General features: G+C 39.5%; 2 protein-coding genes across 3 annotated transcripts in view; one reads left to right on the top strand and one right to left on the bottom strand.

The window, feature by feature from the left end:
• Positions 1–18,434, top strand: part of LOC142492712 (RNA exonuclease 1 homolog) — a 74,644-nt gene extending 56,210 nt beyond the window's left edge. Inside the window, exons 14-16 of one of the 2 annotated variants that reach the window (XM_075595605.1) lie at positions 1,646–1,784; positions 2,275–2,395; positions 14,709–18,434. In XM_075595605.1, coding sequence (XP_075451720.1) covers positions 1,646–1,784; positions 2,275–2,395; positions 14,709–14,797 — 349 coding nt within the window. In that variant the 3' untranslated portion in view covers positions 14,798–18,434. The remainder of the gene's footprint in view (positions 1–1,645; positions 1,785–2,274; positions 2,396–14,708) is intronic. The other variant, XM_075595615.1, reaches the window with a different exon arrangement.
• The window catches only part of TEK (TEK receptor tyrosine kinase), a 93,405-nt gene continuing 89,109 nt past the window's right edge, over positions 17,061–21,356 (bottom strand). The window contains exons 22-23 of the mRNA XM_075595590.1: positions 20,852–20,951; positions 17,061–17,481 (exon numbers count right to left, since the gene is read on the bottom strand). Of these exons, the coding sequence (XP_075451705.1) occupies positions 17,407–17,481; positions 20,852–20,951 (175 nt within the window). The 3' untranslated portion in view covers positions 17,061–17,406. The remainder of the gene's footprint in view (positions 17,482–20,851; positions 20,952–21,356) is intronic.

The raw sequence follows: 21,356 nt of genomic DNA, 5'->3' as shown, positions 1-21,356 counted from the left end.
CATACGATCCGATGGTTCTCGCCCTACGGTACACAAATGCAGGACCAGAATCAGTATACTTTTTAAGCACAGGGTCCATAGATAAAACGTTCCAATGTTTGGAAATAATAGATTTAATTTTTCCACTTTGTTTATTGAACTGTGAGATAAATAATGGATATTTATTGTTGGATTTTGCAGTTCTATTTGTACCATGCTTGTTCACATATTTCTCCGTATAAGCACCAAGGTGAGAATCCCCCATATCACGAGTGGGCAACAATGACACCCTTTCTGTATTAAGGGCATTATCAAAAGCAACCTCAATGTGGGATTGGGAATAACCTCTATCTGAGAACCGTTTACCGAGATCCTCAGACTGAGAAAGAAAACCACTAGGTGTAGAGCAGTTCCTTCTCAGTCTGAGGAACTGTCCTTTAGGAATAGCTCTAATCACATGAGATGGATGGCAGCTGTCCGCCCTAAGAAAAGTATTCCTTGAATTTAATTTCCTGTAAACATCCGTTTGGATCAATTTATCAATGTCCACAAACTTGTAGATCCAGAAATTCAATGTGATGTGAATGAAAATTAAGTGTAAATCTAAGATTATATATATTATCATTGAGGTAAGAAACAAAAGAGTGAAGTGCAGTGACATCCCCTTTCCAAATAATTGTCATCCACAAATCTTTTATAAAAAACAATATTGTTACGAAATGTGTTGGTGCTAGAAAATATAAAGAGTGCTTCCCACCACCCCATAAAGAGATTTGCAAAAGAAGGAGCAAAGCTCGTGCCCATAGCAGTGCCAATTAACTGTAAATAAAATTTGTGATCAAAAGTGAAAAAATTGTGTGAGAAGAAAGAAAATAGCGTCCAAAATAAATGCCGACTGAAAAATTCAAATTTCTGGTATCTCTATTGAAATGGCAGCTGTTCTTCTCACACATAATTTTTTCACTTTTGATCACAAATTTGCTCTCCAAAGCATTTTACCATGAAAAAATGTCAAGTTTCCAAAAAGAAACTATTTGGATATACAGTACTTGTGATTATGAGGGTGTTATTGAAAGGGGAAAGCAGTAGTGACATTCTATTACCACACTTCAAATAATGGAATACGAGTCATAGGTAGACAAGGGTATTCATTGATGTACTGTAGGAAGCAGAGGTTCAACTCTAGTGGCAAGTTTGTTTCCAAGTGTATAGCAAGTAAAAATACCACTTGTGAGCACATTAACATGTCTGCATCCCTGCCTTTCTCTTGGCATACAAACCTTCCACTGGAGCCAGGGATTGTGGGTAATGATGTGCAAATGAGCACACATGGTCACCTTTTTCTTGTCCATTTTAACACGTACCACTATAAGCTTATACCTGCCATATTACACTTTTTTTTTTTTTTTTTTTAAAGCACAGTCCGGGTTAAAGTGCATAACTAGTAAACCTACTCAGATGGCTGTTTTTTGACCTTTTGGGTCTCATCAGTATGAGGTTGGTTACTGGCTTCCAAGTAGTTTCCAAGTACAAAGCTGGACATTGAGAATGCATGCTGACACCTACAAGGCTCATTTTATGTAATGGACCATTCATTTATTTGACACATCCAGCCATTGTTTAGATTCATTGATCTGAATAATTACAAGCTTCCATTCTGCCATAGGTTTTCTGGAGTTACCGAAGAGAATTTGAAGAATATCACAACATCAATTCGAGATGTTCAGGCCATTATGCTCAACATGTTCAGCGCTGATACAATTTTAATTGGGCATAGTTTAGAAAACGATCTAATTGCTCTCAAGGTAAAGCACATGGGCACAACCTTTTTGTATCCCTGCACATACAATGTATTAATGTTTTGTCCTTTCTAAATGTGGTTTTCATACATGCAGATTCAATATCAAAGTATTTAGGTTAGGCTGCTGCAACTGATTGTTTATCTCTCTGTCTCGATCAATGTGTTCATTTGAACACCCAACCCATCTATTGTTGAACCTTTTTTAATGCATTTTTTTTTTTCAGTTCATATCTTATTTCAGAAGTCACAACAACAGTTATGTGCTTGCTTAGGCTTCATCATCTATGATATTTTGTACAAACCCCATTTTGAAGATATCTAATTAAAGGAAATGCCTTTATTAAGACTGATCTCCTAAAGTGCATAATGTGGAGCACAGAAGGATATAGTATATCTATCTTAGGCGATCCGATGAATGTCAATCAATTGTTTTTATATTTTGCACATCAAGAAGATTGTTGTGATTGTTATTAAAAAATGTTTTTCTTTTACAGCTCATTCATGACTCCGTTGTTGATACCTCAATGGTATTTCCTCATCGCTTAGGTTTGCCTCATAAGAAAGCACTAAGGAATTTAATGGCTGACTACCTTAGACGTATCATACAAGACCATGGTAAGACTGTTGCAATACTTTTAATAGCAAGATGTAAATTTTTTAGCATGATGGGCGTTTTATTCTGTAAAGGCAGATTAAATACTTAACTGCAGACTTTTGTTTTCTACACCTGTACACTGCTGAAGTCAGATGTTCCAAATTGTTTTCCATGCATAAAGCCCACAATCAAGAATTTTTTTTTTTTTTTATTAAAAACAGTAGGAAGCTTAAAAATAAACTTTTTTTTTTGGACAGTTTTTTTTTAAAACTGTAATTGAACATATGATCAAATATTTCAAAACAGATCACTATAGGATTGTTAATGGAATCCTAATCATTCCAAATCATTTGATATTTAGAACATTATCTCCATGTACAATCTGGAATGAAAACTATTTGTAATTTATTATAATTGACAAATGGCAGTTGAAGGTAAATCTTGAAGATTGAGGTAAAGTGAGAAGGAAAAAAGTACCAGACCCGCAAGTATGTCTATAATTAGATGTTGCGGCAATCTCTAATTGCAATGTAAATAGTTTCCGAAGTATCTTTTTTGGTAGCGATCACATGTTTACAACACCGACAACATGAACAGAAAAGGTGGGTATTCTTCTCTACAGAGGAGTACTTTTGCTCCTGGGGGCACAACGGTGATGCACTTGAGTTTCATGCATGACCAATAGCGTGACGTCCAGTAGATGTCAAAGTATCAAAGTGGTTTATGAAATAATAAAGTTGAATGCAAAATGAAACCTTTTTTGTCATTTGAAAGATAATGATTACTTTAAATTGAGGTAGAATACCAATGCTCATCACTTTTCAAAAGGGATTTGTTCCCATATGTTAACTGACGTAATACTGGCATTTTGACACTTACCCACAAAATGTGAGATGCTTTCAACCACTGCTTCTTAACTGGTCTTCAAAATGTCAACCAGACTTTTTAAACATGAATTGTAACAAATGTATCTTCAGCATATTGTGCTTTCTTGAAAATTAGCCGATTGTAATTTTGTACATTGAAAATCGTTTTAATATTTATTTCTTCATTTAACAAACAACTGGTTTGGCTGAACCATCTATGTACCAGCACTACATAAAGTTTCATACAAACTTTATTTACATTTGAAACAAAAAGGTCTTTGGGCTAAATAAATTGGGCTAATTCCTAATTTTGGATTGAGCCAATTCTAAATGATGAATCGGAAAGTATGTGATGAGGCTGCAAAAATAAGTTTACACAATTGGGTTAATTTGTTCTTTGTTTTCTTGACATAATGTTTTTCTTTCTTCTGCCCATCTAAAGACAACCTCCAATGTTCGCTGTAACATTTTATTTGGAGTCTGTAGTTTTTTGTAAACCTTGAAATACAAATGGTAAAAAATAAGTACTGCTAATTCACACATTTTGTCCAGAGTGACCGTGGTTAAAAGTTTTTATGAAAGCAAGAAACAAATGGGGAATAGGAGCACTCTGTTGAAGTACTGCCACGGGGGCACTGTCTTTCACACTGAATGAGGATCACATGCAGGATCATGTGAGCAACAGAAAGTGAGACTACACAGCTTCTGTGAATAATAGTGCTGGTTTATTGAAGGATCGACATTTCATTCGTCCTTTTGGACCTTATACTAAAATATCTTGATGGTCAAAAGTAGTACGAAAACGTAGATCCTTCAATAAATCTGCACTATTATTCACAAGTCCACTGGAAGGCTGTTAGCAAAAAAAAATGGGGGATATCCATTACAAATACAATCTTAGCGAGCTCAAAGCCCAAATCCCACAGTATTTTGCGTGTGTGTATACTTGCCAACTAGAGCACTACTGGTAAACTTACCTGAAATATAAAACGGTAAACAGAGAAGCCCCAATGTGTCAAATGATTAAGAAAAAAATATATAAATTAGTAAAGTAGGGGTCATTTAATTATTTGGATCAAAACATGTTGAGCCAGCAATCAGCTCAAGGTGGACCATTTGAGTAGGTTCCTAGACTACAAATTTATACTGTCCTATCAATTTTCTTCCACTTCATGGATAAAAGTGGGAAAAAAACAATGATCATAAATAGGGATGCGTGACATGTATGCAGTGCCCAAGAGGTACAAATACTGTGCTGTGAGCTACAGTGCACTTAAAAATGGTTAAAAAAAAAAAACAAACAAAAAATAGCAGTGCCCTAGAAATGCTGGGAAAAAAAATCTAAAGTGCATAAAAATATATTTTCCTGTTCTCCATGGCACTGGATACCGTAGGATTAACTCTGTCCTCAGCTGAGTAGGACAGGAAATTTAATTCTTGTAGATAGGCCATACCTGCAGATATAGTCTTTTTCCTGTCCTACAGCCAGGAGTAGTTTGTTAATTTTTTTTAATAGGACTCCATTCGGCGTAGCAGGGGTGGTAGCAAGACAGAGGACCGGGCAGTATCGCAGATGCGTCTTTGAACGCAACGGGCAGACAGCAGGGCTGAAGAGCAGATCGGCGGCTCAAATTACCGCCAGGCGTCTGAGAACGCAGCAGAGTGGGGGAGACAGACCGACAAGGCGTCCATGTAAGTGCATAGCGCACGGTCGAACGTACACGCTATGATCCCACAGGCGGGCATGGGTGTGCGAGAGCCAAGCCAATTGGACGAATTGACAGTGACGGCACACAGCTGTATGAAGGTATCCTGGAAGCAGCTGCAGCATGGAACGCTCGCTGACAGGAGAAATCAGCTGCAAGCAGCTGAAAGAAGTTTGGAACCCAGCATGGAAGCTGGAGGAAATAAAATGTCACTTAAAAAAATTTGATTCCTTAGCTTAGTTTGCTAGCTACAGAATAAGAGTTGATATCATGGAACTGAAAGAAGTATTGTTTGCTTTACCTTAGTACTATGGTTATACAACCAGAAGAAGGAACTTCTAAGGGGGCGGTAGAGTCCCTGCATCAAAAGAAAACAGTTGCTTAAAAAAAAAAAACTACATGGTGTGCAGCATGTGAAAAGTCAGCATTAGGAGCCAAGAAGCTTTGTGCAGACTGCCTTAAAGCAGCAGGAGAGTCAAATGAACAAATGAATACTTTGCTTTACTGTATCTTTCATCCATTATAGGAGAGTGTAAAGTCTGTGGTGCAGCAAGCAGTGAAGCCAGTGCAAAAGAGAGCAAGGTCTCAAACCAGACTGGATATAGTGAGAGACTCCTCATCAGACGAATCAGAGCTGGTATATCACCAAGTGTCGGAAGGGGAGTGTGATTTGTCAGAGCAAGAAATGCAAGCTGAAGAATCCGTATTTGATTTAGAAATGGTGGATCCTCTTATAAAGGCAATGAGAGAAACATGGGAATTAGAGGGTACAGAAGAAATTACTCAAATCAGAAATTATTTAGGACAAGGCAGAAGAAAACCAGATGTTTTCCAATTCATCAAGTAATCAGATATGATACAAATGGAATTGTCACAGCCGGATAGAAAACTAAATATTCCCAATAAGTTTAACAATGTATAATTTTGTACAAGAGGAGGTAAAATACTGGGAAGTCGGTCCTCAAATTTGGTGCAGCAATTTCCAGAATTTCAAGAAAAACCACCATACCAGTCGAAGATGCAGCATCACTCTAAGATGTAATGGATAAGAAGATGGGTAGTGATTTGAAGAAAGCAGGTACAGCATGCAAAGCGGTGATTTCAACGACATCAGTATCGAGCAATGTGGATATGGATTGTTAATATAGAAGCATTGGAAAAAGGAGTCTTAAGTTCTGTTCTAAAAGCATTGTCAGAAATCAAATGGGCAGCCGACCACGTAGCTCAGGGCTGCACAACATAAGGCCCGCGGGCCGCATGCGGCCCATCTGGGCTCTCTGTGCGGCCCGGCCCGTGATGACTCTGGCCGGGCGCCAGTTAATTAAATAAGTTTAAAAAAAATGGCGGCGATTCATCTCTCCTCCCAGCCCCCTCTCCCTCCCAGCCCCCTCCCTCTCCCTCCCAGCCCCCAGGTTTTGCGGTGCGCGGGGGCAGCAGCAGCCGTGTGTTTTATTTTTTTCAATAGCAGGCTGCTGCCGGGGAGGTCAGAGCATGCAGGGGGCGGGGCTTAGTACCGGGGAGAGGATGTGCTGAGCTGATCTAAGGTGTGTGTGTGTGTGTGTGTGTGTAAAATGGGCTGTTGGGGGGTGGGTGGTTGGGTGTGAAAAACGGGCAGGTGGGGGGGTGGGCTGCTGACAAGTGAGGGGGGGCTGGGTTGCTAACAAGTGAGGGGGGGGCTGGGCTGCTGACAAGTGAGGGGGGGCTGGGCTGCTGACAAGTGAGGGGGGGCTGGGCTGCTGACAAGTGAGGGGGGGCTGGGCTGCTGACAAGTGAGGTGCAGGGGGGGAGAGAGTGATGTGAGGTGCAGGGGGGGGAGAGAGTGATGTGAGGTGCAGGGGGGGGAGAGAGTGATGTGAGGTGCAGGGGGGGGAAGAGAGTGATGTGAGGTGCAGGGGGGGAGAGAGTGATGCGAGGTGCAGGGGGGGAGAGAGTGATGCGAGGTGCAGGGGGGGGAGAGAGTGATGCGAGGTGCAGGGGGGGGAGAGAGTGATGTGAGGTGCAGGGGGGGTGAGTGTGATGTGAGTTGCAGGGGGAGGGTGTGATGTGAGTTGCAGGGGGAGGGTGTGATGTGAGTTTCAGGGGGGGGAGAGTGTCATATTGAGGGGAGGGGGAAAGAGTGTCACATTGAGGGGAGGGGGAGAGTGTAACATTGAGGGGAGGGGGAGAGTAACATTGAGGGGAGGGGGAGAGTCATATTCAGGGCTGGGGGGATGTGGAGGGGGGTATTGTATGTTTGATGTGGAGGGGGGTATTGTGTGTGTTTGATGTGGAGGGGGGTATTGTGTGTTTGATGTGGAGGGGGGTATTGTGTGGGTGAGGGGGAGAGATGGGGGTATGAGAGATAGATGGGGAGTATCGTAAAGATTGATAGTGAGGGGTTCTGGGGGAGAGATGATGATGATGATGATGATTTTAACCCGTGCGGCCCAAATTTTTTTTCCTTGGAGCAGTTCGGCCCTTCTCGCTTTACGAGTTGGGCAGGCCTGACGTAGCTGAAGCGTTGCTGGATGCGGTAAGACTGGCAGCCAAATCAATGGCCTATACAGTAAACGCAAGAAGAGCGCTATGGCTCAGACACTGGATGGCAGACACGACATCCAAAAACAGTTTATGTAATTTGCCCTTTGAAGGTGAATTTTTATTTTGGAATAAATTAGATGCAATTATAAACTGCCAGGAGGTAAAAGCAATTTTTTACCACAAGATTGTAGAAATAGAAGATATGGCCCCACATCAGATGGAAAGATCACAGTACAGGCATACCCCGCATTAACGTACGCAATGGGACCGGAGCATGTATGTAAAGTGAAAATGTACTTAAAGTGAAACACTCCCCTTTTCCCACTTACGATGCATGTACTGTACTGCAATCATCATATACGTGCATAAGTGATGTAAATAACGCATTTGTAACAGGCTCTATAGTCTCCCCGCTTGCGCACAGCTTCGGTACAGGTAGGGAGTTCAACTTTGCTGTTCAGGACGTGCTGACAGGCGCATGCGTGAGCTGCCGTTTGACTATTGGGCGATATGTACTTACTCGCGAGTGTACTTAAAGTGAGTGTCCTTAAAGCGGAGTATGCCTGTATAGAGCAGGAGTCTCCAAACTCAGTTCTCAAGAGCCACCAACAGGCTGGCTTTTATGGATATCCCGGATATCCATAAAAGCCAGCCTGTTGGTGGCTCTTGACGACTGAGTTTGGAGACCCCTGGTATAGGGAAGCAAGAACATATCGTCCTGGAAGACAGTTTTCAAGACAAACGTCATAGAGAGGTGGATACAATTAAACATTTTCGTGGCTCCAGGGGAAGAGCGTCATTTCCCAGAGGGAAATTATCATGAAGGTCAAGGGGTCCAGCGACTTTCAGTTGGGGAAAGACTGAGCCAATTTAAAGCAGCATGGACTCAATAAGACAGGTGGGTACTACAGATCCTTTCTTTCGGGTACCAACTGGAGTTTAAGAATATATCCCTTCTTGGAATGTTCTTGAAGACAAAATATACACAGACAAAACAGAAAATAAAACAAATGAGTTTTATCCTGAAGGAGTTATTACAGGCCAATGTAATAACTAAGGTTCCTCAAAAACAGAGAACCGGGATCTATTCCAAGATTTTATTTATTTTTTGGTGGAAAAAGCATCAGGAGGTTGCAGAGCAGTATTGGATCTAAGAACCATAAATACCTGCTGACAGGTAATGTTCAAAATGATTTCACTAAACATCATCCAAGAAGTAAAAACAAACGATTGGATGATATCAATAGATCTAAAAGATGCCTAGTTACTCATCCCTATTGCAAAGAGACATCAAAAATTCCTCAGATTTGCAATAAATCAGGAGCACTACCAATATACGGCGCTGCCGTTTGGACTACAACATCTCCCAGAATATTTACAAAGGTATTGGCCCCATTGATGGCAGAATTAAGACAACGGGGAGTGGAAATGTATCCATATCTAGACGATATTCTGATTAAAATCACAAAAACAAGAAAAATTGCTACAAGAAAAACAGTTGTCTTTTCTAGAACATCATGGCTGGATCATAAACGTTGACAAAAGCAACTAGTAACAGTCTTTAAAATTCTTGGGAGTAGAATTTCATAGATCCAAGACATTGGAGTCCAGACAAGAACGCTCAGAACAGTGAACATCTCTTCAGCAGCAGACTGTACGAGGCTCCTAGGAAAATGTACTTAAACGCTAAATGTAGCCGGGCAGATCTACACGAGACCATTACAACAAAATATCTTACATCAGTGGAACGGAGATTCCAAGGCTGTAAAACAAGAAATATACATATACCCACACACTAAGAAAGAACTAAGATGGTGAGAAAATGCCCAAAACCTATTTAAAGGATATGCATTACACCAGATACAATGGGTAACGATCACCACAGACACAAGCAGCACAGGTTGGGGAGCCCAGATGGGAGAACTACTGGTACAAGGTACTTGGACAACCAAAGAATAGCAGTGACCATCATCAAACCTGCTGGAACTTAAGGCAGTGCAGAAAGCACTGGAAGCATTCCAAAGCCATGTAAAGGATGGAAAATATACAAATAAAATCCGACAACAAGGCCGTGGTAAAATAGATAGCCAAGCAAGGAGGAACAGATATAACAGCCATACTTGTACCAGGGCCAGAATATATTACAGCAAATTTTCTCAGTCGCAACCTAATTCACCCGGGAGAATGGTCATTAGACAACCAAGTGTTCCACAAGTTTGTAAAACGTTGGGGGCATCCAGAAATAGATCTGATGGCTACTCGCCAAAATAGAAACGTGGAGAATTATTGTGCAAGTCACTTTCATCCCAGTGCAAGGCACACAGATGCCCTCAGTTTCAAGTGGCAGTTCAAACTGGCATCTGGTTCCTCCAATTCCTCTAATTTGAAGGATAGTGAGGAAGATCAGGAGCGATCAAGCCGAGGCAATACTGGTGGTACCATATTGGCTGAGGAGACCATGGTTTGCCCATCTCATAAACATGGCAATAGACACCATGGCATCTACCAAATGTCAGGGGACTGATACAAAGACCAGTATATCACCCAGAGCCCAAGCAATTGGCCTTGGCGGCTTGGAGATTGAGTGGAAGACATGAAGAGAAAAGGGATGTTCAAATAGAATAAAAACCCTGTTGGAAGCAAGAACGAAATCTAAACCAATGGTATACTACCGAATTTGGTTATGGTTCAGAGTTTGATGTGTTAAACAATAATAGATGTTTTTTTTTCTCCTCCAAATACTGGGCCACTAGTACAATTCCTACAAGAAGGGTTTGATAGAGGACTCGGCCTCCGTTCATTGAAGGTGCACGTTTCTGCATTGTCAGCACTGTTAGAGAAGAATCTAGAAACTACAAGACTCTTTATTCATTTTTTTATAAGTGGTCAAGAGGTTAAGACCGCAAATCAAGAATAGAGTGCCAGCATGGGATCTATCACTAGTACTGGATGATCTCACAATGCACCCTTTCAAACCTATAGATCAAATACCCTTGAAGTTGTTATCATGGAAGGTTGCATTCCTGATGGCTATTACATCAGCAAGGAGAGTGGGAGAATTACATGCCTTGTCTTGTAAAGAACTGTTTCTGGTCATCCACCAAGATAAAGCAGTGATGCGACTAGTGTACCATTTTCTTACTGAAAGTAGTTTCTTAATTTCACATAAACCAAGAAATTGTAATTTCTTCAGTTTGCCCAAAACCAGATTGCATAATCTTGACGTAGTGAGGTGCTTGAAAGCCTATATCGAGAGGGTGCAAGACATAAAGTCAGGCTGTTTACCATTCCAGCAGGGTCCAAAGCAACAACATCCAAATGGATTGCATCATGTATCAGAAAATTGTACGAAAACAAAGAACAAAATCCACCGTTGAATTTAAAAACATACACAATGAGAGCCATGGCCACTTCGTGGGCATTCAAGGCACAAGCATCACCGGCACAAATCTGCAAAGCGGCACTATGGTCTTCATTTAACACATTTTATGAAGTATCACAGATTGGACATTCAGGCTTCAGCTGACGCAAGCTTTGGTCGAAAAGTACTACAGTCTGTAACAAAATAAAGTGGAAGACTGTAATAAATAAAATGGTTGAAACTGATATTGGCATTTGGGTTTTGCTTTCACTCCCTAAATACGCTGGGGTATGTGCCCACTGCCAGGGTGAACAGGAAAGGAGAAAATATAACCAACTTACCGTAATTTTCTTATCCTGGAACCATGGCAGTGGACACATAGTTACCCTCCCTATGTATGCCTAAAATATATATATCAGTTGTATGTGTTTCAGCTATGGGAGAATCCAAAGACTGTCTGCAGGTAGTGAGAGGGGCCTTTTATCGCCTTCCTGCAAGAATTCGATTTCCTGTCCTACTCAGCTGAAGATAGTTAACCTTACGGTGCCCACTGCCATGATTCCAGGAAAATAAAATTACGGTAAGTTGGTTAAATGTTATCCTTTCCCAAGCTAAAAGAAAACTCTGGCATCTGTCAGAGAAAATATGCCTGATTTCTAGAAGAGAGATAGCAGAGAGAACTCCTGGTGATAAAGATGCATACAGAAATCAATGTATTAGTAACATAAAGAGAGGGGCAGGGACACTGTTTACTGCACTAACCACAACATGTAAACATAATGGATAAAGTTAAAATATATACTTTATTTAGATATTAAAAATAACAGTGGTGGAATTGTTGCAATCTGGTAAAACCAAGTCAAGTTCAGTCCTGGAAGGAAAGAGTAACAATTGTGATCTGAATAGCACTAAATACAACTTCACATTAAATAATTGTATTGTACTGTAGCAGGTGCATTAATAGTTAAGTGGATCAAAACCCAAATGAGGAACTCTCTGGAATCCAGGATACATTATCTCAGATGTGGTGATAGAGATAACCTGTGTGGCTAGTGTTAACAACCCTATAATAGGATATGAATAAGATTTCACTGTCTCAAATAAAATTCCTGGAAAAAAACCTGAAGCTTATAGCTATACCAATTTGTGATAGTGAGGCGGCAAAATGGTACCTAAAATAATAAAGGTATAGATAAGCTGAGGTATCAGTTCTTGTAGGGGATGAATATAACTACAATCTTGTCCTTTCTGTCACTGTGTAAGCCCTACAATGATGGTAAAGCAGGTAGGGTAGACCATTGTAGAGACAGATAGGGCCCCTATAAAGAATCCATGCTGCTAGTGCTAAATAAAAGCTAAAATGATTTCATGGTAGTCCCTACATCGGTATAGTAGTGGACCTGAAGGCCAGATTTAGCGTAGGCAGCGGCATTCCCCGTGGTCTGTAGTTAGACAGGAGCGCTAGCCACTGATCAGACCTCGCATATCTCAAAATAATTAACTGATTGATGTCAGTCACACAACGCTTATTCCTGGGTAACCAGGAGGAGCGTGAGAGGATGCCTATTTAAGCCCCTGATTGTCAAGGTGATTGGTGCTACTCCAGGATAACCGTTTCATATCTAGAGAGCTGAATTCAGATTCTATACAGACTATTAAATGATGGATAAAGAGTTAATTCTCCCGGGCAACCTATTGTTCTCGGCCGTAAGAATGGGTAACCGTACTGGAAGAGTCAAAATGTAGCACTGAGAACAACAAGTCTTGCTACATCTGTATGTTATGTTGGACCTTATCATTGGTTATGGTTTAATCTTATACTAGATGGTGAGGGAAAAAAAAAAAATCTACTTAATATATATATATATATATATATATATATATATATATATATATTATAAAAGAAAAACTTTGTAGAATTAGTACAGAACTTGAGGAACCGTGGCTCTGTTTTGGACTGTATATATAAAACAGTATGTAATGGTAAGTAACGCAATATTAGTGAATAAAAGGTGTAAACATGAATCCTTCATTAAGCCCGTAAGAACTCATTTTATATAACTTGTATATCTGTGTAGTTTCCCTTTTTAGAATCTCTGTCCCAGTCACCTTTCTAACATTTGAGACAAGTGATCTATGGCCATGAATCTTAAGGCATTGGGATCTTCATGTAAGGAATCGGGGAGTGCGTCCCCCGCGGCGTGCTCCCTCCTTATCTGCCGCTTCACAGCCTCCCGCGTACCTTGCTGTGGGGAATCGGGGAGTGCGTCCCCCGTGCATGCTTCCTCCTTATCTGCCGCTTCACAGCCTCCCGCGTACCTTAGAGTACGCGCACCCACGGAGGGTTTTCAATGTTCCTACGGAGCGTGAATCCGCGCCCCCCCCCCCCTTGCGACACACATGCACCGCTCCCCAGCTACGTGTCAAGACTCATTATGTTGCTCACCTGTCTCCTGCACCTCACAGCCTATCCCTTCCTCCGCAGGGGCCGCTCCTCCGCTCCACCCCGTCCCATTAGACTCTCTCACACATATATGCTCAGCTCTCGCTCCTTCTTTGGCTGAGCATAGTTCATTGTAGCCTTGCTGTTCCCACATCCCTGTTCCTGTTGTTTTGCCTTGCCTGCTTCTGTGTTTGATCTCCTGTGTACTGACCCGACTAGACTTTGGACCCTTCTCTGGATATCGAACCTTGCTTGCTTCTGACCTTCCGTATCTCTCCATCCCTGACCACGACACACGAACGACTATCCTACTGGCTCCAACCCCTTGACCACGGCACCAGGCTACCGACTACTATCCTGGCTCCTACCTCTGACCTCGGCAAGTATCAAGACCATTCTACCATCTCCAACCCTTACCCGGCTAACCTTGACTATCCACTCTCCAGACGTGCCTCCGCTGCTGTGGGTGGCGTGATCTATACTCTTCCACCTCAGTACTGGGGTCCTGCCTTGTTCGTGGTGAGCGCAAGCATTACACTTCATGGATGAACATCATTCACATGCTTCGCTATGGGGGTTTCTACTTTATTGTATATCTCTCCAATGTGTTCCAAGATACTGCAACGGATGTTTTGGCAGGTCCTCCCAACATTTATTTTTACAGCAGCACACCGCTTGGGAAATCTATTCCCATAGTTTTGCTATAAATAAAACGATGAATGGTGAATGACCTGGGAGCGATGTTGGTTCTGAAGTTTTGGTAGGGGCCTTATATTGGCAGGCCTTGCACATAGAACATGTGAATAAGCCTGTTTGCGATTTATTTAGCCATGTCTGGTTTGCTGCTGATACATGGTGGCTATGTACCAGGAAATCATTCAAGGTATTTGCTTGCCTGCTTACTAGAGATGGGTTGTTTTTTGAAGGACTTTCTGGAGGGTGGTTTCTTGAAGCAGAATGTTTGCGTTAACTGAGAATATTTCTGATATAAGGCCACTGATTGTTATAGGTGCCTGTGAATCTGATCAACTTGGGTTGATTTCTACAAAAGCAAGTGGGTCACTTAATCATAAACTGATTTTTTTAAAATACTATGTGGATCACTTACAGCATCTATAATAAAGTTCTGTTGCAAAAATTGCATAATTGAGACAATACAATGGCTATACAGAACTATCTACCATCTAAAACAAACATGTAACTTATGCTGGATGGTAAAGTGAAATAATCAACATTTTTGCTGTGTGGATAAGAGCTAAATTTGTATGAAGAGGTTTCCCAGATCGGAATTATTGTTCAAATATTCTCTAGTGTATAATTTTAGAACTTAAAATGGTTCTCCATTGGAACAGTTAAAGGTGACAATTACATTCAAATATTTATATTTCAATTTTTAAAAAAGTGTGTAACTTTTGATTTTGTTTTTCCACTTTCCAGTTGGCGGTCATGATTCTAGTGAAGATGCTGCAGCCTGTATGGAATTGATGTTATGGAAAGTGAAAGAAGACTCTAAAGGGAGAAGATAAACAGAAAACCCTTTGCTTTCCTCCCAGCTAATGCAGAAGAACTTGTCATGTGTATTTACCATTGCATGCAATTTTCAGTACTGCATGTTTATATATAAAAAAAAAAAAAAAAAGAAAGAAAGGCAAATGTTATTTGCAGTAGGATATTGTGCTGTATTGTATTTATTTCCCCAGTCTAAATATGGCATCATTCAATGGCTGAGGCTTGGCAGTGTGTGGTGTTTTTTCCATGTTTGTTGGTCAATTTTCTTACAACTGAATTTGTGATTTTTTTTTTTTATTATTTGATTTTTTTTATTTCAATGTGTGTCTTAATGGGCTGTAATGTAGTTGTTTTTTTTTAAAGCTCCATTCCAATCATTTGTATCCCCTAATTCATGTTTGCCATTGCATGTTCAGTTTGTAATTCTGTATGTACTGCCACTTTGACTGTGATTTCAGATGTACTGCCATGTTCATGATATCTAAATGATATATGTTCAGTGACTGAGAACGTACTTGTACAGTGCATGGAGCATAACACAGGAGCAGTAAGCTGTGCCTGAATGTTACTTTTGTCACAGTTCCAGTAATGGAATGTGGTAATCTTGATAAAGAGATACTTACTGTGGAAAATGTACCACTACAAGATTGTGTTTTTTTTTTTTTTTTTTTTTGCGTTTGTTGAAGATGAATCCTAATTGTGTACTTTTGTGGCAGGCTTTAGGTGCAGTTGCTGAAGTAGGAAACATGGTCCAATAATAAGGCCAGTTGGTTGTGCTCCATGTTTTGAAGCAAACAAGTACGCATAAAAACTGATGTAAGGATAGAAAACGATGCAACTTAATGATGTAGAAAGGGCCCGTGTGTGCAACATGTTCCCCTTGAAATTGCCACCGTTAAATTTTCTTTAATGAGACTTTTTGTAAAGAATGCACATGAAACAAGGGTGTGGATATATAAACACCTAAAATGTTAAATACTGATCCAAATGTGCATGATTAAACCACCCAAAATTTATTTTTTTACTTTTGTTTGAATTATAGTTATAATATATAAATACATTTACAACATTAAAATTGTTTAGTGTAAGGTTAACAAAATGAAAGTTGAGGAACACATGAAAACAGAAGAATGCAGCTCTGCAAGTTTTCATAAGAAGTTTGTTGGTCTGTTCTGGTTTTAAAATTCTATACTGCCTTCTAATTTGCCCCCAAATGCATCAAGCTCTATTATTAAGAGCTGAATCCAGTGCTAATGCCGATTCGAGTAAGCACAAGCATTACATGTACGACATACTAAACAATTCAAACATTTCGTATTGTGATCATGCTAGATGTTAGCAGTTAATTGGATACAAATATTGCTATTTTTAAATAGTTTATCAAGATCATTAAACCTCTGTTGTACTTTAAAAGATTAAACAGAATAAAGTAAAAAGGCATAGTAAGTGTGAACTAATTGAACGCATCGTAATGCAGTATACTGGCAATATCCTAAACCCATTTCAGTTTGTACCATTTATTTACTTTTCAGAGCAAATACCACATTAACGCTTTTACATCATTGACTAGCATGCAAAATGGTAAGAAAATTCTAATTGGGCATTGCACTTGTTAAAGTGGTTGGGAGACAACCCTGACAACAAAGGAGCTGTTGATATTAATGTCGACGATAAAGATGATTTCCGAAGTGAAGATTTAAATGGCAGATGCAATGTTTACGAAGTGATGTGTGGGTAAAACATTTTCTTTGTTATGCAGTGTTTTGTTCAAGTAAAAATAAAATCATGGGTAACAAAAGGGTCAGATCATGATGTTGTGCCTCCTGAAAATGTATCCCTGAGTAATGTAGACATTATACAATTAATGTTTCATTGCCAAACAGTTGAGTATTTCAGCAATATTTGAATTGTCTGGAGTTTGAATACATGTATCGGATTGTGCGTCCAGTGATTTTATGCTTTTAAATTCCAGAATCCATGCTGTGAACCTAATATATGCTTTGTTAACTTTAAGTAAATTTTTGCCATATTTAATAAGCAGTGATGTGCTATAAGACACAAGTGCCAGAACGCACCTTAATACCCATACAAGTGAAGGACCAAATCGTCTGGAATGTGTCTTGCATAATAGCACTGATTAGTAAATACTGTATAGCCGTATCTTCCAGTGTCTGGTCTAAAAAATCATATAAAAGTGAACAATAATTGCATATAGAATTTCAATATGACCGTGTGTTTCTGGTTGTTTGTTCATGCACATGATTAATTTCCACAAATTGAGAATAATCAATCATTCTTTAATAGTCTCACACACAACCAACATTTCTTATTTGCTACAAAATAGATTTGCTATTATCAAATCGAAAATATGATAGCTACATGAAAAAAAGTGTTAATATGTCTTAACTCATTAAAAGTTTAGCTTTTAACAAAAATATACTATATATGTAAAATGTATGACAGCTCACTGATACAGGTGATGTGGTATTTACATAATGGTATAAACATTTAGTTGTGTAGTACAAAGAACGTATTGTACAAACATTCTATACTGTCCCAAACAAAACCTGACATTGCAAGACCAAAGGATGTTTAACGGATAATTAGAGCACAGGATTTGTTCATTTTATGCGGCTTCTTCAGCAGAGCAGTCGATGCCTGCATAGGTGAACTTTTCATAAAGTGTGGTGTTCACGTAGGTCTGTAGAAAAGAGAAGTAGCCATAAATACAAACAAAAATGAAATGATTGCAAAGCTAAAACTTTCATCTCGCACATGCCTTTAAATTTTTATTTTTTTTAATTGGCCCTTAGTACATCAGGTCAAACATTTGAATCCGTAGCTCACAGAGTCACTAAAGTGTTCATTACATTATGCAACTATATATATTGATGCTTTTAGCCTGACCGGTTAGGACCAGTCTACCAAGAACTCTTTAGTCCTCTAAAACAATACAATTTTTTTGTTATTGAAAACTTGGTTCATGTTGATTTTATGGAAGGTATGGCATAGAGCAACTGCAAGGCGTTCTCAAATCAGTATAACCAGAATCACTTTTGTGGATTATTTAAAGATAGCCACATTCCACCATCATGTTCGTCCTACTCAATACAACCTTCAACTTGATAAACCATGCACATTGCATCAATGTAATGGTGGGAAGTCTCAAGTATAATCGTGTAAGTGTGGGATGGACAGGGGATATTAGTATAAGAAACAAGGTCAATATGAAGAGGTTGAGATACTTGGGGATGTTGGTGAAAAGGGCTCAATAACAAGAATATTATTCTGTGGTGTTTCCTCCACATTCAGGGTTAGCTACAGTATCAATGCAATAAGTATCAAAGAAAATGGTAGGGGGTGTGAATTGGAAAGTAGAGCATGCTAGTATAAAAAGGAATATGTCGAGGGTTACAAAGACACGAGCAACAGAAAGGAAACTGTTTATTTTTTTTACATTTAATCTACATCTGAAATTATTAACTCATATTTCTATATTATCTTTAAAATACTAAATTAATTAGAAGCGAGGGCTCCTGCTCAGTTTATGTCTAAATGAGTAATATATCAGTCCAGGTGCACGCAGGAATATGATATACAAATAGATGCACAAGAGGGCTAGCACTGCGATTTGCACTCACGAAAGTTAAATATGACAAAAAATATAAAGCTTACATTTATTTAGTTACTATTGAAATAAATGTGAACAGAAAAAACAGACAAAATACAGAATCTAAAATAATAAATCCGCGGTGGGTCGGAGTGCTGCTACATATGACACGCAGTATAGTGATATTGTGTGTAGTTAGAGGGAGGATATTAGGCATAGGGCGATTAACACAGTAGATTCTAGATCTGACTTGAAGATAATGCAGGTACTGCATGTGCATAAATTATGTAGGTAGAATACTGCAACCACGCTACCCTATTGGTACACTAATACTTAGTGAGTACAGTGCTGTATTTTTTTAACACAGAGGCTGTAAGCCTAAATAGTAATAGTCCACACAGACAGGATAATTGGTCTGTAAGTGTTGTGGTCTTCACAGTAGCTTCAAATTGCTCCTCACAATACAAGCTAAATAGCCAATTTAGACAGCTTCAGGTCTATAGACAGAGTGGTCCCCAATAACAGAAAAGGAGACTGGGACAGGGATCTACTTAAAAGAGGCACACTGAATCCACACTCTGCGTACCCTTAGCCCCAATGGTCTAAATGAGCGGTTTGTATTTGCTCCATTTTTTTAATCTGCCTCTAGACCTAGTCTCATTAAATGGGATTCTTTTGCACATTCTAGCATCTTTGGTTACCATCTAGGCCAGAGGGGCACAAACTTGGGGGACAGGAGATTTTTCGGGGGTGCGGGGGACGCAGCAGTTGCAGAGGCTCCACGCTCTTCCCCAAGGCATTTAAATTAAATGCTGGGGGTTTGCGTGAGGCCTCTGCAACTCTGAACTTACCATGATTCAGATGCGTTGCCATGGCAACGCTGCAGGGTCATGTGACGTGGTGAACACCGGGGCAGCCAAGACGGGCACAGCCTGATCTAGGCTATCATTACTACCACATCTGAGCTTTTAAGTCAACATTAGGGCAATTATTAATTTTCTCCTGTTACTTACAGTACCGCAGGTACTGAGGTAGGAGGTGGTCCTCTATCCAAAAGTTGTCAGAGTTTTGTAGAGGTTAAATAAATAAACAATCACTCAATACAGCCTGTCTTCAATATATGTTTTATTATTACACCGAAAAGAACACATTAACTGATAGTTTAATTAAACTCCATATGATCAATACTCAGACTTTTAGTTTCTGTATTTTGTCTGTATGCTTTTTCTGTGCACATTTATTTTAATAGTAACTAAATAAATGTAAGTTTTATATTTTTTGTCATATTTAACTATCATGAGTGCAAATCGCAGTGCTTTCTCTCTTGAGCCTCTATTTACATACTAAATGAAGTCAGCAAATAATTAATTCATTCATATTCCCTAATCCCTTAATTCATTCATATTCTCTAATTCAATATAATGAGATATATTTTGGACAAAATATAGAAAAACGAGGGAGAAAGGTAGGAGTAAGTAATGTCTGACATCAGAGAAGTAAAGAAAAAAACTGCATAAAAAGAAGACGAATTACATAAAGAGAAAACAAAAGATATCACTTGTGAGCACAATGCCATGTCTCAGACATGTCTGCAAACCTGCTTTTCACATTAATTCCTAGCACACAATGCATCCACTGAAGCTACGGATTCTGGGAAATAACATGTAAATGAGCACACATTGTCACCTATTAGTGCTTATCTATTTTAACATGCACAACCCATATAAGCTTATGCCTGCTGTATTACACAGCTTTTCAGCACAGCATGGGTTAAATAAATGCATAGCCAGCAATTCTACTCACAGACAGCTATTTCATCAGTGTGAGGATGGAACTCCTCTCTTTTTTTCCATATAACTACTCCCAAATCTCACGTAGGATGAAAGAGTGTTTATTTCCTTGGCACTCAGCCTACTAGTTAACATTATTCTATAGAAGATAGCAGGAAATAATCTACATACAGTAGTTATTTGTGAAGTTACAGGCACACAAAGAGGATCATATAACTAAAAAAGTACTGGTAGTTTGACTACATTTATATCAGATAACGACGTGGGCTATTGACTTGGGAGGGGTTTGATTTCTTTTTGTGTTCGCTGTGTAATCAACAAGTCCCTGTACAGCCACCCCATCTTCTTTTAACTGTATTTGTTCTCTGGTAAGGACAGAGTGAGATAAGGGTGGAGAAAACAATTGACAAACACTTCACCATTCATACTGTACGCTTCTAAGAAATTCAACAAGCCGACTGGGATTGCTTCATTATAAGGATTGATAACTTCGCCCATATGATTTTATTGTTGCTTTAATTAGTGTTCTCCCTGTGCATCAGTATGGACTTCATTTTTGCTGTGTTGGTCCAATAAAATACATAGTACTACCATATTTTTATTTCCCTTTTTATTTTACTCATATCTTATTTTACCGCATTAGTAATATTAAAAAAATAAACAGTCCTTACCTTTCTTTCTTCTAGCATACGGTTGAGGGACACCACAATTTTGGCAAAAGATGGTCTTTCATACGGCTTCTCACGCCAACACTGTCGCATGAGATCAAACCTTTAATTTAAAGAAACACATTTAATGTATTTTTGAAATATACTCTTAAAATCTGTAATGCAGACACATGCAGGCCATAGGATGCACCTATCCCCCATCAGTTGACTAATCAATAAATCCTGTCCAGCAATTGCTGACTCCAGGTGATACTTACCATTATTTTACCTGACTATAGAAAACCCTACAAAACAACTCTTCGCAACACAACCATCAGTGACCAAAGTAGGGGGGTTGGTGTCCATATCCACAACTGCATGTCACCCTCTCACAGCTAATCACCTCAGGGCTCCCATATTTTAAACATTCTTTTTATGTACCTCGGTGTTGTTTATTCTGCCCTCCAGCACTGCAAAACACTTTAGGTTCCCTTACATTGTAACCATCTGTGCTTCTAATTTGAAGAAC

The sequence above is a fragment of the Ascaphus truei genome, chromosome 1 (genome assembly GCF_040206685.1).
Source record: "Ascaphus truei isolate aAscTru1 chromosome 1, aAscTru1.hap1, whole genome shotgun sequence".
In the NCBI taxonomy this organism is placed as follows: domain Eukaryota; kingdom Metazoa; phylum Chordata; class Amphibia; order Anura; family Ascaphidae; genus Ascaphus; species Ascaphus truei.
Note: the sequence above shows the minus strand (reverse complement) of the source record. Positions and strands in the feature narration are given on the sequence as shown.